Raw genomic sequence first — 18,011 nt, 5'->3', positions numbered from 1 at the left:
TTTGGTGTTGGTGATACTATGGTGATACTATAGTGATACATCTCTGCAAAAAACGAACCAGAGTCCAGATCTGCAAAAAAACAAAGCACAACCCAGATTGAACAACGAAGCATAGTCCAGATCTGTCAAAAACGAAGCAGAGCAACTCGACGCAGTCCAGATTGAGCAACGACGAAGAAGGAGATGAAGAGAGGAGAAACTCGACCAAAAACGGAGAAGAAGACAGCGAAGAACCAGATCGAGAACCAGAAGAAGAAGAAGAAGAAGAAGAAGAAGAAGGAGAGAAAGAAGGAGATAACTTTTAGTAGAGAAGAAGGAGATAAAGAGAGGACACACTAGAGTTGGATAGTTGGAGGGAGAAGAAGAAGAAGAAGAAGAAGAAAGAGGAGGGTATTGTAGGTATAAACTAAAAAATATCTTAAGTCAGATGACCAAATTACCCTTAAATTGCACTTTTTTACAATTTTAAAAATGTTCATGACCTTTTTACAATTAAGTTGTCTAAAGTGCTCTTACTGCCAATTGTCCCATACTTTTGACTTAACGAAAGGGCCTAATGTTTATCGGGCCCAATACAGTGCACAAGTAGGCATTCTGCAGATCTGTTTGTCTGTTTTAACTACAGAACTGAAAGAAAAGGAACAAACTCTGCAAGACTAGTCAATTAGGTCATAGGAATGGTAAACTTTAATCACACCCTTAAGTTTATTAAAAACACCTCAATTTAAGTTGTCAATCCCTTATAAAAATCTGTTGACTGGGTATCTTTAGTAAATATAGGGGTGTGATTAAAGTTTACTCATAGGAATTAATCTCCACCTCTGATGGGCCACAAGGCCCAAAGCATATATATCGCGTGTAAGATCTTTTAGACTTTTACTAAAAACGTCTGTTGTTGTTGTTGTTTACCTACAAGTGTTATCTTCTTATGTAGCTGCCTAACTGGTCCCAAACGCCTTTACTAAAATATTTTCTTAGCCTCTACGAAAATATTCCCTGGAAAAAGAAGAAAAGAAGAGAGAGGCTCCAAGGAATACCAGTAAAAGCTACCACATGAGTTGTTCATGGAAAGCTAAGCATAGTAAATAGTATTGGACCAATACTGTATTATATTATATACATGTATGCCTTTGTTGTCCTAACTAATTAAACTCCCTCCCCAACTCACCATACTTTGAGCACGTGCCACCTCCTCAAAGCACAAATATTTAATTGCCATTCTTATTCCCTAATCAAAAAAATTTAATAATATACAGAAGAAAACAAAATGAATAAAGATAAGCATAATATGTCCATGAATCTCTAAATTAAATTATGGGTTGCTAATTAATAACATTATTGTAGCTTTGAAATTAGGGTCCCTGACGTGCCCTAAAAGCACTTCTTCCGTTTGTCATTCAGGAAAAAAATAATAAAATGGTTTCAATGGACCATAGTAGAGAAATCTAATTTGGAGGTTTTGAAGAGGTAGTTTACAATAATTACAGAAGTAGTTAACTGACATGCAAAGCCGTTGACGACGCAAGCATTTATTTATTGCCGACCAATCACCAACAATTCCCACACAACGTTCTAAGTTTCTAACTAATGTATGTATGACTTGGCCTAATTCCCATGTCAATTCATCCTTAATAAGTGTGTTGACTTCAATTGTTTGAGATATCAACTTGCCTTTCCGTATTTTTTTGAAGCTTGAAATGTTTATTAGCATTAAAAAAACACATAATGCATATAGAAGTTTAGGGTTATACCCTTTAAAAAAATATATAAGAGAGGCTATCAAGGTAAGGTTTCAAATTCTGAAAGTTCTTTGTTGGTTCTTTTCCTTTTCTTTTTCTTTTTTTTTCCGAGAAGGAGATCGTACAAGTTTCAAAACCCAGTGCGAGCGTAGCCGCAACGATATTATTCTCAGTGGGAATCGAACTCAGGACTTACCGAGTTCATATGGTTTGACTTTGGAAAAATTTACCACTAAGCAATTATTCAAGTGGTTTTTAAATTAAAATCTTCTCTCATGTCAACAATAGTAATAATTAAGAACATTATAATTAATAAAAAAATTACTACTACCAAGTTAAACCTTTAAGATTACACCAGTGGAGTAATCGCAGATTTCTGATGAGATCTAGTGCATTGGCGTTAATATGATTTAGACTTGTCTTCATTGTTGATAATGGAGTGATAAGTTTGCGTGTGATGATCATGAAACGCGGTAAGTTAACGTAGGCCACATAGTTTGAATTTGAAGATGTTTATGGCATTAATGTGAGGCTAGAAAACGGGTGGAAATTTGTAGGAAAGGACGAGCCGACGAGGTCATGAAGAGACCAAATTTTCATAAATTAAGGTTGGTGAGACTGTCATTGGTGGATAGTACGTACTATTACACACTTGACTCCTTCAATTGCCAATTAGCAAATGCTCCAATTATTGCCATAGAACATGAAGCTTTCAAAGGCCGAACTATGTAATAATGATGTACTTAATTTCCAACATTACTGTGGTTCCTCTTCAAAAACGTGTTGCATTTACTTGGTCCAACTTGTCTTAGAGTTTTGATTTGGATTGAGTTATGTCAACTAGTCTTAGAGTTTTGAGTAAATGATGAAAATTGCAAATTGAAAATTTGAACTCGTAGAACTAAATCTACATCATCATCAATAAAAAAAAACAAATCGACCATGAAAAATACAGATTTTAAGAGAATACTCATTGCATTGGTGTCTATTAAGGGTACTCCAAAATAGAGCAGCCTCCAAAAAATAGTGCATGTGCGCTATTTCGTGATGTGTCATTTTTTTTTTCTATTAGTAGACATTTCATTATATGAAGTAATATTTTAATGTTGTAGATATTTAAGATGGAAAAAATATTAGTCTAAATTATCAAAAAGTGGTATTTTCATAGGTAAAATATAAAATTTGTTTAAAAAATTATGAAGAGTGTATTAGAGATGCTTTTACTTAAAAAAAATGTATTAGAGATGTTTTAGGATGCTCTAATATACCTTCATATGCTATTGTCACAAATAACATATTTAGATTTTCACAATCATATTCGATCGTTACACCATACCCGAGCCACTAATTGAAGTGATAAAAATAGTATGTATTATCATAATGATAAGAGTTGAAATCCTCTACTCACTTCTCAAAAAAAAAATCATATTCGACCGTTGGTGATGTAGAGATGCTTTAATCATTTTGACGACATCGTGGTAGGACCCACACTCCCATCCAATGTTCAAAATCCAAACCCACGTTGTATTGTACCCATTTGTCGACTTCTCCAAATCACCCTTTTAAAAAAGCCTAGCCCAAAAACTCCGGGCCCAACAAAGATTACCACGTGTCCAAACTTCGCCGAGTAAATCACCTAAATCGCCCCGTAAGCAATAACTTGTGTCGAAACGACACGGCAGAGTTGGGTTGAGTCGGTCAATATATAAATATTATAAAATAATCAATAGACGCGTATGTGCGTGGGGCCCTCCTCGAGCCTCTGAAAGACTGAAACTCACATACAGACTGATTCCGGCAACAAACCATATAAATAAGTGCAAAAAGGCAGCGTCTTCAAGGCTATATAAACTATACTCTCCTACTCCCCAACGATAGAGAAACTACCTTTTCCTTCTAGTCATTTTTACAACTTCTACCCTTTTCTTTTTGTTCTACGGGGCTTTTTCTCTCTATCGCTCATTGGATCCTCGTTTTTCCCTTTCTGGGTATTCCCTTTTTTTGGGTTTTAAATTAGTTATATTTGTTTATTTATCGGTGTTTTCGACGATTTTGGAGCTACCCATCATCGCCTTTTAAATACTTTCGTTGAAATAACGGCTAGAATTAGTGGGTCTTGGCTGGGAGGGAAGGGAGAGCGGAGATCTACGTGTCCGGTGAAGGGTTTAATTTACGAATTTGACATTCGTGCGGAGTTCGGATTTGGGGTTCGGTGCTATTTTTGGGGCTGATCTGCTTGGTTTGCATTGGAAAGTGTTATTCTTTTTTGGGAATTTGAAGGAGAGAAGAATAAGAATGTGGTGGATGATGACTGAGAACGGGGGACATTACTGCTCTAAGAAGTCCGATGATATATGCGGCAATATTTGTGGCCAGGTTTGTGTTTAATTTGTTATAGATTCTCTTTTGATGCCCAAATTGATCTGTTTGATTGCTTTTGTTATGGTTTTCCTTTTGCTTTGGTTCCGATTAATGATTCGTTCTACCTCTATTGAATCCGTGGAAGTCCTCCGCCTCTTAGACGCTGAGGATTTTGTTTCTCTTAGAGGACGCAAAACACTTTTCGATTTGAAAATGTCAATGTGGATTTTTTTTCTGGACTTCTATGTGAGACAGCGTCTGCTCTTTTTTGTAGATGTAAATCTGAGATCACGGAATTTGTTTTTGAATGGAAAATTATTTCTAACCTGAAAATCCAATGTTGATTGATTAGTTTAAAAAATAGTGGATTCTGACAATAGCTTCTCGAAAAAGAAAATCGTATTCAGATAATCTGGAATTTCATAATTTCCACGGAAACTGACGGAAAATAAAGCAAAACTTTTTGTTTGTTTGTTTGAGAGAAAAAGGAAACCCTTTTTCCCGAATTTTTTCTACATTTTTTCATTGCTTACTCATAATATATTGACTAACATATTGTTGCTGGAAACATTTTGATTGACCCTATTTCAGAGTCAGTCTGTTGGTTGTTGAGGCTTTTGTCTGTTTTAAAGAAGCTTATTGTTCGTTCATTGTTGGGAGTTTTTTGCTACCAAAATTTTGCTGATTGAGTTTTCTGTGCTTATTTCCTTTGTATATCTGGAATAAACATAAAAACTTGAGAGAGAAGACAGAAGCTGAAAAATTGTGTTCGTCTAAACTATGCTCAGCCTTTTGCTATAGATGATAGAGATGTTAATCATTTGTAAATTTTCATTCTTCTTTTTCAGAGTGGCTGAAGTGTGGTCATCCTTAAATTTTGCGTTACCTTTCAATAAATCATTCTGATCACCTGAAGTAAATTTTATAATGTGCAGGAATCAAGCGGAGGTTTGAGCATGTCTAGAATCTGTTGCATCCTTCGTGGTATGGATTTGAAGACCTATCTGCTTCTATTCGTTCTTGTCCCAACATGCGTATTTGGTATTTATTTACACGGGCAAAAGATATCATACTTCCTGCGTCCACTATGGGAATCGCCGCCCAAGCCATTCCATGATATCCCACACTACTATGATGAGAATGTGTCAATGGAGAACCTCTGTAAACTCCATGGTTGGGGGATCCGTGAGTACCCAAGGCGTGTTTATGATGCAGTGTTGTTCAGTAACGAGTTGGACATTCTTAAGTTAAGATGGAAAGAACTCTATCCATATATAACCCAGTTTGTTCTTCTCGAATCCAATTCAACATTTACCGGGTTGCCAAAGCCTCTTGTTTTTGCCGGCCACCGAGACGAGTTTAAATTTGTTGAGCCTAGATTGACTTACGGAACTGTTGGCGGGAGATTTAAGAAAGGAGAAAACCCTTTTGTTGAGGAGGCATACCAGCGAGTGGCACTGGACCAGCTTCTCAAAATAGCAGGTATTTCTGATGATGACTTGCTGATAATGTCTGACGTGGATGAGATACCAAGCAGACATACTATCAACCTTCTAAGATGGTGTGACGACACACCACAGGTCCTTCATCTTCGGTTGAAGAATTATCTCTATTCTTTTGAGTTTCTTGTCGATAACAATAGCTGGAGAGCTTCGGTACACAGATATCAGCCTGGTAAAACTAGGTATGCACATTATCGCCAGACAGATGATATCTTGGCAGACGCAGGGTGGCACTGTAGTTTTTGCTTTCGGCGTATCAGTGAATTTATCTTTAAGATGAAGGCTTACAGCCATTTTGATAGGGTGAGGTTCTCTCGTTACCTGAACCCTACGAGAGTTCAAAGAATAATTTGCAAGGGGGCCGATTTATTTGACATGCTTCCAGAGGAGTACACATTTAAGGAAATCATCGGAAAGATGGGACCAATTCCTCATTCATTCTCGGCAGTTCACCTTCCATCATATCTCTTGGAGGATGCAGAAAAGCTTAAATTTCTATTGCCCGGAAACTGCAGAAGAGAAAGTGGGTGACTTCCTCATTATGCCTCTTCTGTAAATTTCTGGTAAAGCTAGTTGAAGGTGAGCTTCTGTTTCTCCTTCTGAAGCATTCAACTTAGCAATTGCTGACTACGGTGTGCCATTGATGCTGCTCCTGGTGTCCAGCGTAATGTATAGAATTCTTTGGAGAATATTTGCAGAGTTGGAGCAATTCTTGGGTTTTGTGGGGTGAATTTTGTGTATATAACGCTTCTTCTAAACTAGACATTGATCAAGATGTATCACATCTGTTGAATAGGCAGGGAACATAGCAAATTCTTTGCATCTATTGACTCGCTTAAGTTTTTTGGGAATCAACACACATTTTTTTAGTATATATTTTCAATTTTCATTAAAGCAGAAATGATTGTTGCTAGTTGGTTTAGGCCTCTACAGACAAATAGTATTCTTACATTTGAATATGTATATAGCAGGAATGACAATTATTTAACGTCCTTCACAGTCACATGGTTTGGTTTCAAAGCCAGGCAATTGCTTATCTAGCCGCAAAGCTGGCAATTGTGTTCCAAGGTCCATATTCCTTTGGTTTGACTAATTCATGACACACCACGTTGTTGGTTGATGGAAGAGAAGAATTTTAAAGAAAATCCATAGGAATATGCTATGCCCATATCAGTTATGTTCTATGGAGGTGGATGGAGAACCAAGATTGCTTGTGACAAAAAATGGGATGATCTCATAAGATGACATTAATATCTACTCTGTTTGGTAGTGAACATGCAAAAACAAGTTATCCTACACAATTTCCTTGTAATAACAAATAATAAAGAGGAAAAGAACAAGAGTGAAGAAATTTCGCGCAATGTTGGTAGCTGGTTTGCATAAAAAATGATGCTGTCGCATAAGATGCCATCAAGAAAGTTAGGCTGATTATATGACAAAAGGCAACAGAATCAGATTCTGCCTTATCCTTGTTTTCGAATAAAAATGGAGTTGTATAAATTCCAGTTGATGATACAACCTGATATTAGGCATAAGATACCATCAAATCATTGACAGCAAGATGTCATTTTTGAACGATGTCACTAGAGCGGAATCAATGCCAATAGAACTCACTGAATTTCCTCCCTACGCAGTTGCTGCTTATGCTACAATCAACAATGGCTATGTCGATCGCGTCTTTCTTGATCCAAGGAGGGTCCAAGAAATAGACGACGCTAACTCTGGTGTCGATGAGGTCTGCAATATTGATGCAGAAGCTGAGGCCTTCATTTAGTTTGAGCATGAGAAATTTACAGCAAACTAGTCAGTCTCTTATGATGACGAGTAATTGGGTTTTGTTGTTGCGGCCCATGTGAATAAGTATTTCAGGCCTGTCTGGCGGTCCAGCCCAAAAACTATCGGGCCTCTCCCCAGGCCAACTAGGCTTAAATATGTGAGGATATAACTGTAAATAATTTATAATCATAGGGGATATATTTGTCTAAGGAATAAATACTTGATTTTGTAATCATAATACCAAATTTTAGATAGTATTGAGATTACTTGTTTTTGTAAGCAACTTCATTATCAAATAATTAAATTAATGGATACCAAACATTATAATGCAATGTGGATACAACTACCATTACAATACATATGTTACCAAACAGGCCCTAAGGGTTATGGTGTGGCAATTGGCAAAGGTAAAATGTAGATAAAACATTCATATCCGCAGGCATACATTCATTAACCTTTTCTCTTAATTGTGAAGTTAATTGTTCCACTTTACAGCTTTTAAAGAGCCTCAGGAGAGTTGACAAGCATCCAGAAAACCTTGGCTGAAGTGGGGAGTTGTGTGTCAATATGATACCCAAGGTATCCATGTATGTATTAAGGTTTTTGTGTTTTAGATTTGCACTTTTTTTTTTTTAATCCTGTGGTGGTGTGTGATTTAGGATTGTTCCCGAAAGCATGTGTTGGGATGATTTTATTGAAATAATTTTTTAAAAAAGTTTCCATTTTCTTCTAAACTGTGCTCCTCCTTCAATTTCAATTCAATTTGGACTATTTTGGATGACTCTGAGGATATAAACGTGAAAGTATATTAAGCTATTATTGTCTGTTATATGTATTTTTTTGTTTTCGTTTTATTCTGCGATTATCTATTGTTCTGCTACGTGTTCTATTCGGTTAATTTGTGTATTTCAGATGGATTGTTCACATTGACATGGGTTTAGCATATTTTTTTAAAGCGTCTGCCTAAACCTAGGTTGGTTGCAATCCCACCCCATGGGAATAGAACCCCCTAACCTCCAAAGAGATGAGAGCGTTTGTAGCCACTGAACCAGTGGTTGATTCCCTTGAAGACTCGATCGATGATTATCTCATCTGGGTTCGTAACCACTGGATCAGTGGTTGATTCCCTTGAATACTCGATGATTATCTGCCATTCAAGTATTTATTATGTTCAAGCTTCACTTTTGCATAGACTGTCTTGTCCAGCTTGGTAGGTTTTCAGTTGGAGATATTTTGTTAAACTGACGTATTAGAATCTTCTGGATCTTTGAGGTCTAAAAGACAGCTAGGGTGGCCATGGAGTTTCCAGCTTATATCTTTCCTCCCTCTTTCAGATTGACTGGACTCTTTTGAACAGTACCCATACACTCCATGTTAGAATGATAGAATCAGTAGATTAAGTCCAGTCCTACTTTACATGAATTGCCTTGTTTGCATTGGATAATTTCTTCAAAGTTCCAATACTGACAAGTGAAGAGTCTTCAAATTAATGCATCATTTGCTCTATAACTAACATTAATACAAGTTCAAAAGGTTCCATTTTTCTAACTAGTATTTGATTTGGTGGGATATGACTTAAAAGTTTCCAGATCCAGAGGCAAACATATATAGACATATGACAGTTTGTTTACAGAGTTGCATAATTTGAGGACAATTCACTGTTTTTTGATGGAGAAGAAACCAATTTTTTTAACATGAACACGAGGTTTCATTGTTCAGAAACAAATTATGGGCAGAGCTTTTGTACATTCAATCAATGTTTATACATTTATGAAGTTTTGTCCCCATTTTCAAATATTCCTCAACACACACAACATAAAAAAAAAAAAAAAAACAAAAACAGATGAGAGAAGCACCTGCACTTGCCTGAAATCTCTGTTTAATGTTACATATTTCTTGAGTCCGGTGCATGTAAGCACAGTAACACTAATATATATTCAAAAGCAAAGATAGACTTCTCTGATTTCAGTCAAAAATCAAGTATAACTGGCAACAGAACAATAAAAAGAGTACAACACAAGGGTAACCAATAAAAAGATGAGTGGATTTCAAAAAGACAACTTCCTATAGAAATTCAATCTAATTAATCTTAGAGAATAGATCGACAGAGGGGGCAAGTGGTATGTTTGTTATCAAACCATTTTTCTAAACAGCCTTTGTGAAAAAAATGCTTGCAGGACAATTCACTGACCTCCTCTTCTGCTTCAAACCCACATAAACACACACAACACTCTCTGCTTCTGCTGCTGCCATTGCCATTGCCTTGACACAGAGACTTGAATTGGGTTATTGATACTCTTCTCCTACTTCCATTTTCAGGTAGACACTCATCTGGGTCTTCTTGAAACTCTGGATAATTCTCTCTATTGGCAGCACCCACCAGGTGAAGCAGAGTCCTTAAAATGTTCTTCAACAAAGTCAATGACAACACTGTGTTCATCACCAGCACAGGTAGCAATCCCTCTGCTATAATAGGAAAGTTGGAGAGCCCCATACCCCACAAAGCAAAAACACTCGAGGAAGGAAAAAGGAAAACCACTCAAGACAACCCAGAAGGAGAAACAATTTGCTTCCGCATAACACACTGTGACCACCTTTTGTAAGCACCAAAAACCAAGTTAGCTGGTCCTATGACTTGACCCTGGTTCGTGGCCACACTGCATTGAAGGGCTCAATCACTACACGTGGCAACACGTGTTACGTTTATATGGTGTTACTACTGATTGATTGATTAATAAAAATAATTAAATTCCTTTTGTGAGTTGAAGGAAACTGATTCTTCTGATCGACATTTCTCCGCAACAGAGACTCCCAAAGAGGGTAACTTGATACAAGCCACGTGTCTGGGAAAACTTTTGGTGGCAAGTGAGGTGATGACGAGTGGCAGATGGAAGTTTCTTGATCTCTGTGTTTTTATATGCACTGAAGATTCAATGATTAATGTGGAAGCTTTTGAGGGTTTTTGCTTTGCAGGTCTGGAATTAATGGCAGTGGAGCGTAGGCATTAGACGGAGACAATGGTGTACTGTCTTTTATTGGATCCCAACTGTAGGACCATTCGGAAGGACATGGCCTATAATGGTTCAAATGACGTGACAACAGAAAGAGCCTGACTGACGTGTTGAAGCTTCACTGGTTTCTTCTCCTCTTCATAGTTGATTACTTCTTTAGGGTTTGAGTTCTTCTCTGAAGGGTCAATGCTTGGGCTATAAAGGGTATATAACCTTTGGAGACTAACATTTCTAGCTGTCTTTTGTTAAGACAAAGTTGTCACTACCCTAAACTTTTCACCTAGATTTGGCCACCAATAGATATTTCACACTCGAGACGTGTGGATGAGCTTATTCCACAGACACCCACTGCAGTACAAGCCAAGAATTCTATGGCACTATGTGCCAGAGCAGGGGTCCAAGAAAGATGCACTAACTTCACAAACTCATGTTAGTGAATGGAAATCCATGGGTGCTACTAAGATGCCATAGAGGCAACCCTAAATGTGTCATGTTGGGCTTGGCAAGCTAAAGCAGGCAGAAACTACGAACAAGATTAAACCAATGTTAAATCAAGAAAAATCACATTGGAATCCACCAAATTGAGAGAAACTCTCGGGTCTGGTTTTCAGTATATCTCTTCAAAGATAAAAGATAATAAGCCCTAGGACCAGCTATAGCCCTAATGTAGTAGAAAACACAAATACGAAAATGTCCCTAAAACATTTACTCATTTGAGGACCTAAACAGTGAAATTTGTCAAAAATAAGATGGGGTTATTGGCATAGCCACTAGTTTGTCAACCACGGCAAAATAAGACTCCCAACCAAATTTCGCGCAATTTGAAAATGTCACATTTCAATCCTACTAGTTGGTTTTCTTTATAATTACTTGCCATTAATCCTACATCAGCAGCCCATCTAACCACATGGCAGAGTGGTTTAGCCTCTCTTTTTGACTCTAAATTGACCCAGTACAAGCCAAGGGAGCATGCATAAGAAAGGTCCAATATAAAGAACTTAGAGAAAAGAAAAGGGAAATTTAAGATGTTGGGTGCGTAAGAAAAAAGAATGGTGATTTATTGATGAATAATTGTTAAATGAATACAATATCATGACCTGTGATTGGCTTCTATACTCTGTTATCTAATGAGTAGTATATTCTGAATGATTTGTGGCCGAGGACTTGAAATATTCTTTATCTGCCTTCTCAAACCGATTCCGGAACATTTTCCACTCCCTTGTACATCTTTCCTTCACCTAATACCAGTAAGCAGATATCAGCAGAGTCCATCAACTATGTGAGAAAGAAAATGCATGCACATTTGAACCATATCCGCAAACAAAAATGGCAAATATAGATTCTAAATTAATGGAAGAATACTCTACGTACCGCTCGCCATGGTGCTTTCCCATTTTCTGCTTGACCCTGCAGAAAAGAGACACAGTGATTAAGTATTTTGAAATAAATTATCTTTATTTGTGGGGGTTTGAAGGAGGAATAGCTAATAGTTGGCAATGGCATTCCGCACCTGATTCCCAAGTGAGGGAACAGATTGATGAACAATCCACTGAGCATCTACAACTCCTATCTTCTCATGGGCAGGCTGCACATGTTTGTCAACATATATAGAGTTCAGTTACAATCTGACCAAAAACGAATCAATAGTCGAAAAAGAGGAGACGATCAGTGTATAGAATAAGATCCATCACCTGTGCACATCTTCTGAAATTAAAGTCAAGACCCCATCCATGTACCAGGTCATTCTGGAATTGAACAAAGCCACGCAATTAGAATTTAATATAGTGTGGCAAGGACAGTAAACAAAAATGCGTAGGAAGTTTGCGCCACTAATGCAGTCATTCATACCTGAAGCATGTGCCAGACACATCGCCAAGCATCTCTTGAAAATACTGGAGCCATGATCTCAACGAACCTATATCAATATAACCGGATGAATTAGTAAGTTAAATATCATTAGCATCCACAGATGCAGCAAAGAAACAATGTACGAAACAACAATAAAAATACTCGAAGCTGCTCATACGCTGCACAAGGAGGCTGATGTGTCCCTGAGCATTGTTCCTTTGACTCACCACTTTCCCTGGCAGCAGTTCAAGAATGGGGTTAAGAATTCAATATTTCATGGGGAGGCAAAGGGAAAGAAGAGAGGAAGGTATCATTATCCAGATCTTACTTGTGAACTTCATGATCACTTCTTCTCTTTGTCATTTTCCACGTACACCGTTTGTTAGGATCCAAAGCGGGCTGTGAAATCTCTAATCCATACTTCCTCACTAATTTTATGTATCTGGAATTATGAAAACAACTCTTAATAGTGATTTCATAGACCAGAACAGGTTAACATGAAAATAGTTTATAGTCAATATTTACTCTTCCGCTTTAAAATGCTCAAGTCCCAAATCTTCATCCCAGATAAATATGTAGTCATATGGCGCCACAATGTCAGGATGCAAAAACCGCTTGGCATACCACCTTAGACAGAATTCAAGAGAAAATCATAAATCCTGCGTGTATAAAAAAATGCCAACAACTAAATGCAGAACAAAAATTTGGTTTACCATTTTGTTTGCTTCCTAGCGCTCACATGAATAGCACGCTTTGACCACTCAAATTCTTCCCATTCACTTGTTCGGCCATCATAGTGAAAAAGAAGGATTGTAAAATCTTCTGAAAACTGCAGGATCTAAAACAAATTAGTTCTGTGTTTGCTGTTACCACCTCCAACCCAAACAATCGAGTATCGACCTATCTCCTCAACACAAACAAGCAGAGTGTCCGAGCAAAAGAGAGAGGCTGACCTTTTTCACTGCAGCGTCAATATTTTTTTTCTGCTCATAACCCACAGTGAACGTGACTAAATACTTTGGCTTCCTAGTCAAATCCTGCAGATTATTATTAATTTAGTGTAAATACCACAAGGTTTACGAAACAAACAATCAAGTACAAATATAAGATCATTAAAGCTGTTTCAACAAAAAAAGATGTGCACGAATGAAAAAAGGAAGTAGAAAATAATCTGAGACATTGCTGTCAATGACTTTTTATAGCCAGTATTTTGTTGCACCAATTACTCCATAGGAAGTTTCTACTTCATACATTTCAAAAAAATTTAAATTTTGTGCGGTTAATGTCTGCTGCGATTTTCTGTCAAAACTCAAAAGATAAGACTGCTTGACATGAAAGGATGTCTTCTGCATTAACAGAAGTATCAATACTAGAAAAAAGAAGATGAAGTCTGTTTCTCTTTTGATGGACCAAAATTCTAGCTACACATAGCATCAATGGCTCTTACTTTTTATTTTTGTTTTCTCACTCTCCATCTCCATGTTTTTCAGTGGCGGACATCATCCAAATATATCAGGAACTATATCCATATTTTTTTAATCTTTTAGGCGTTTGTAGCATATTGCTAAAATTAAAACCACCCTTTCATGCAGACCAACTTATCTAAACTATTAAATTAGCATATGCCTCAGGACAAGCACACAGGAAATTCTATATTCCAATAGACCTTTCCCTAGAACGCCATATCTGATCTGTTTTTCCAACAACAGACTTTACTTAATACGAACTGAAAGATGCAAGAAATCATGAAATAGAAATGAAAGCCATAATTTCATAGCCTATTGAAGAGCTGCTAGAATACACACATCTTTGGGTAGTCCCCAGAGTCTCCGCAAATATAAGTCTGACTCAGCTGCAACAATTCCTGGAGGCAGTCTTTCTGCACCGCGAGGATTCGATGGAATCCATATCTGCAGGAAGATAATTTATGAATATGCATTACTTTTTTTTCCTTGATAGAATCATTAGTTTAATATGACCATAAATGTCACTTTTTTTCAAAAGCATTTAGCAGCCCCACGATAAGTTTTATTCTTAGTTACCAAAATTGGAAGAAAAGACTACCATTACCATTCCAGTACAGATATTCCAATAAATGTGCGAAGAGAGACAACGAGTTAAGAAGTCTGAGCTTATTTGTAGTATAGCTAAAAAGAATCCAGCATGATTTTCTGTTTTGACCCAACTAGCTCACCATTCTATACCCTAACATATTCCCCCGTCAGCTGGAAGCCTTAAAAACAAAAACATCTTTTAACCCACCATACTCATGAAAAGAAATGTCTACAATCCATTTATATAGTATCCTTCTTTTCTCCTTGACCATACAGCTTGTGAGCAACATCCAAACATTCACAGCACATGACTACTTGATTTTTTCTGCTTTTCGAACCAGGTGAGCATTTCTAAAAAGGACTCTTATATGCATATGTGGATCCAGTTCCAAAAGTGCATTTCATATAACGCACAAGATACCCATTTGCAAAACATATTCAATTAATATAGATTATAGACCTGTTTTAACTCTGGACAATGTAAGGATACTAGAAGTGAAAAACCACAGCTATACCTTTGATGTATCATTCAAATTTGGAGGTTGAGTTGAGCCGGTAGTATTATTCCTTATGGTTGAGACACCTAATCTTTTTTCATCAATGTATGAGCTATGACCTATAGGAGCAATGCTGGGCGGGAGACTTGGCTGCAAAACGCGGCACAACACTTCAAACATCCAGCTAAAATAAAATGAAAACATACTAATAGAGGGGAAAAAAACCCCGCATACCCTAGTCAATGAAAATGGTTGAAAAGATACTCCTATTAAGAGGCCAAAAGCTACTCCAAAAAATGTTGCTATAATAAGCCTCATAGTTTCATTTGAATTTTTACCAACTCCGCTGCAGTCAATAGATACAAATGTCAAAGTAAGAGGAGCTGTTGTATCACGTAAAAATACTTCAAAATAGTTTCTCATACATATAAAAACAAAAATAAGCTCTTTTAGCTAAACAAGCCATCAGGCAAAGCTGACCTGCCCAGAAGGACTCCCATTCTATAGATGTTCTGTAGTTTCATAGTCAGAATATTAAGTAGAAAGGTAGAAAGTGACAGCTCCGGAGCACGATTTTAATAGTTTTCTGAATGAAAGTTCCTCGAGGGACATCAAGGAAAGAACAAAGAACCTGATATAACAAGAACATTGACGGGATGCAGAAATTATTAGCACTTCCATATAATAGCACCAATTGAAGTTCAAGTGCAGTAACCATTGATATTAAGATAAACCCCCAATCATGAAAAGCGGCTATCAAGTAGTGAAGAACACAATTTATATTGTCATACAAAATGCCTTTTCTAACCTTCTTCCTGGAAAACATTTACTCTCAAGGATGACTCTCACATCTCTCACTCATTTAGGCAGCCATATGTATATTTTCCACGATCAATTCAAATAATCTGAGTCAAAAAAACCAATTGGCAACAACCAAGTCATCCCCCGAATGCAGACAATCAAAGACCGCCCCCAACCTTTTGAGGAAATCAATCACACACCAATTCTTTGATTTTTCTATGCAAATAAATTATGAACCTATAATTCTTGTTTTCCAGGTACCTCAACACCCTCTGCAAGTGGCTTCACATAAGAGCACATCAGGTAAGTAACCATCATTCCGCATTCAAAAGAACCCAAAAGAAATTCCAAGATACAGCACAAAAGGGAAAATACTAAATGTTCGCTGACGATCATATAACTCATTTTTACTGGTTTTTCAGTAATACAGTCATTCAGAAAAACAAAAAAAATATATAATTAATCAAAATTTATAAATAAAATCGACTTACGCTGCAAGTTATCGACAAATAAGAAAAGCTTGATTGTTAAATTAACAGCAGCAGACATTCCTTTCCCTTCTAGCCGTTTGAGACGACGAGAAAGCAGAAATTCAACGTACAAATTACATATGAAGCGAGAAGCTGCAAACGCACCTGAAGCGGAAACGGAAAGCTGTGAATCACGCGAAAAGCCAAAGCTATTGTCGAAACTGAACTGATAATCAGAATCTCCAAACCCTTGGTGATCGCCTTTTCTTTGAAGTCTTAAGGAAGCAAAAGCGAGAGAGAATTTAACGAGAAGAGAATAACTGAGTATTGTTGATCCGTTGTACTATGAACTCATTGTGAGAAAATCCTTCCCCCCTCCAAAGTTCGCGTTTTTGAACGTAAATGGGACTTCTTCTTTCTATTTTATAGTAATCTATACTATAAAATTAATTAATTAATTTTCCTTTTTAAAACCGACCACGGGACTAAATAATTTTATCATTTTGAATTACTCAAACTATGAATTAAACTCATGAACCTCTTAGTCTATACGGTTTGATACTAGAGATCCACTAATAATCTATCACCAATATAAACTTTAATATTATTGCTATCCCTTATTGATATTTTACCTAATTTAAATATAATCTCTTTAATTGAATTTAAAAGATTAGATTAAAATTTGACTAAGTCAAAAACAATTGGACCATCAATATAATAATAATATGTTGGATTGTTCAAATGTAGTGGCTATGATTTTAGAGTCCGACCTCCATTGCATTACGTTATTACAATACTTGAAGGACTTTGAATTGGTCTATTATTATGGAAAGAAAAAAAAAAGGATTAATTAGTAGTGGGACTCCACTTCAATAGAATTCAACGGTCGCGATCAATAGAAGACTCAAGAAGCGGGGACGGCCGTTGACGTCTCCGCGTATTGCATAATTTAATTGTCAACGGACTCTTTTTTTTTTTTTTAAATACCACACATAATTACGTTTATGGTTGGAATCGAACCTTAAGCACACATATGTTTAACCCAATCGATTGTCAATCAAACCAACTATCGTTGGTATTACCAATGGACTTATTAGTTATTAGTATTAACTTTTTTTACTAGTCACAGATTTTTATTCGAACTTGTATCAAATTGTCTATCATATTTTCTTTCCTTTATATAATTTAGTTAATATGACACTAAAAAATTAATTAATATTAATTATATAATAGATAAATAAAAAATAATATGTATAATATTTTGATAAAATAATTTATTTAATAATTGATATCACATATATTTTTTTGTAATAATTACGTATTTTGATAAAATATTTTACATTGAAATATTTTATGGAGAGAGAGGATGATATGATAGACATAGTATAGATAAATCAGTACGAGAGACCATATAATATAAAATTCTGTATTAGTTACCTATATTTAGAGCATTTACACCTGTGTCCAACATATCCCTTTCTCTATCCCTACATTTAAGAAAAACTAACGTCTAATGTTAGAACTTTACGTCCCAAACAATCAATTATATTGTCAATATTCCCCTTACTACGTCTTTGTTTGCACTAGTTTAAATTTGGGGGAAAATAAAACATTAGGAGTTGAATGGGCAATTGGAAAGTACAAATTCTCTGTTAATCCTTAATAATCGAGTCTTTATGTTATGTGCTTGTATTTTCAGGTTTTGGGATTCCACATTATTAATGGTAGAAGGCCTAAAATATTAGTATGAGTCATCATACAAATACCCGACCTTTTCAAAGTCACATAATGGAAGTTGAATGATTTAATTAGGTAGGGTTGACTGACTGAGCTTGTTATGGAGAAGAAGAAGAAGAAGAAAGAGTGATTAGTGGGCGTCTAGCAACCACGCAATAACCTGGTGGACGAGTGCGTTTGGTTGCACTACACCATTCTTCACGTTCTTGGTTCTT

General features: G+C 36.4%; 3 protein-coding genes across 5 annotated transcripts; 1 reads left to right on the top strand and 2 right to left on the bottom strand.

The window, feature by feature from the left end:
- The first annotated feature begins 3,574 nt into the window (after positions 1-3,574).
- Positions 3,575-6,496, top strand: LOC120000146. The gene is made up of 2 exons (XM_038848048.1): positions 3,575-4,115; positions 5,036-6,496. Exons 1-2 carry the CDS (start codon positions 4,035-4,037, stop codon positions 6,131-6,133), a joined length of 1,179 nt encoding a protein of 392 aa, XP_038703976.1. The 5' UTR covers positions 3,575-4,034; the 3' UTR covers positions 6,134-6,496.
- A 2,745-nt stretch (positions 6,497-9,241) lies between these two features.
- Positions 9,242-11,289, bottom strand: LOC120000147 (probable E3 ubiquitin-protein ligase XERICO). Its single transcript, XM_038848049.1, has one exon. The coding sequence runs from the start codon at positions 9,870-9,872 to the stop codon at positions 9,468-9,470; it is 405 nt and encodes a 134-aa protein (XP_038703977.1). The 5' UTR covers positions 9,873-11,289; the 3' UTR covers positions 9,242-9,467.
- A 139-nt stretch (positions 11,290-11,428) lies between these two features.
- Positions 11,429-16,463, bottom strand: LOC120000145. Of its 3 annotated transcripts, none has more exons than XM_038848044.1 (15): positions 16,225-16,463; positions 15,269-15,419; positions 15,023-15,134; positions 14,807-14,938; positions 14,043-14,147; positions 13,191-13,274; positions 12,951-13,066; positions 12,763-12,864; positions 12,566-12,679; positions 12,416-12,472; positions 12,238-12,304; positions 12,081-12,134; positions 11,900-11,974; positions 11,761-11,796; positions 11,429-11,627 (listed from the first exon to the last, which is right to left on the bottom strand). In XM_038848044.1, exons 2-15 carry the CDS (start codon positions 15,310-15,312, stop codon positions 11,514-11,516), a joined length of 1,212 nt encoding a protein of 403 aa, XP_038703972.1. In that variant the 5' UTR covers positions 15,313-15,419; positions 16,225-16,463; the 3' UTR covers positions 11,429-11,513. The 3 variants fall into 3 exon arrangements, with proteins under 3 accessions (XP_038703972.1, XP_038703973.1, XP_038703975.1); XM_038848045.1 differs by lacking the exon at positions 16,225-16,463 and adding an exon at positions 16,081-16,203; XM_038848047.1 differs by lacking the exon at positions 15,269-15,419.
- Positions 16,464-18,011: the final 1,548 nt, after the last annotated feature.

This window comes from Tripterygium wilfordii, chromosome 6 (genome assembly GCF_013401445.1).
Source record: "Tripterygium wilfordii isolate XIE 37 chromosome 6, ASM1340144v1, whole genome shotgun sequence".
Classification (NCBI taxonomy): Eukaryota; Viridiplantae; Streptophyta; class Magnoliopsida; order Celastrales; family Celastraceae; genus Tripterygium; species Tripterygium wilfordii.
The sequence above is the reverse complement of the archived record's forward strand: the minus strand, read 5'-3'. Positions and strand labels throughout refer to the sequence as shown.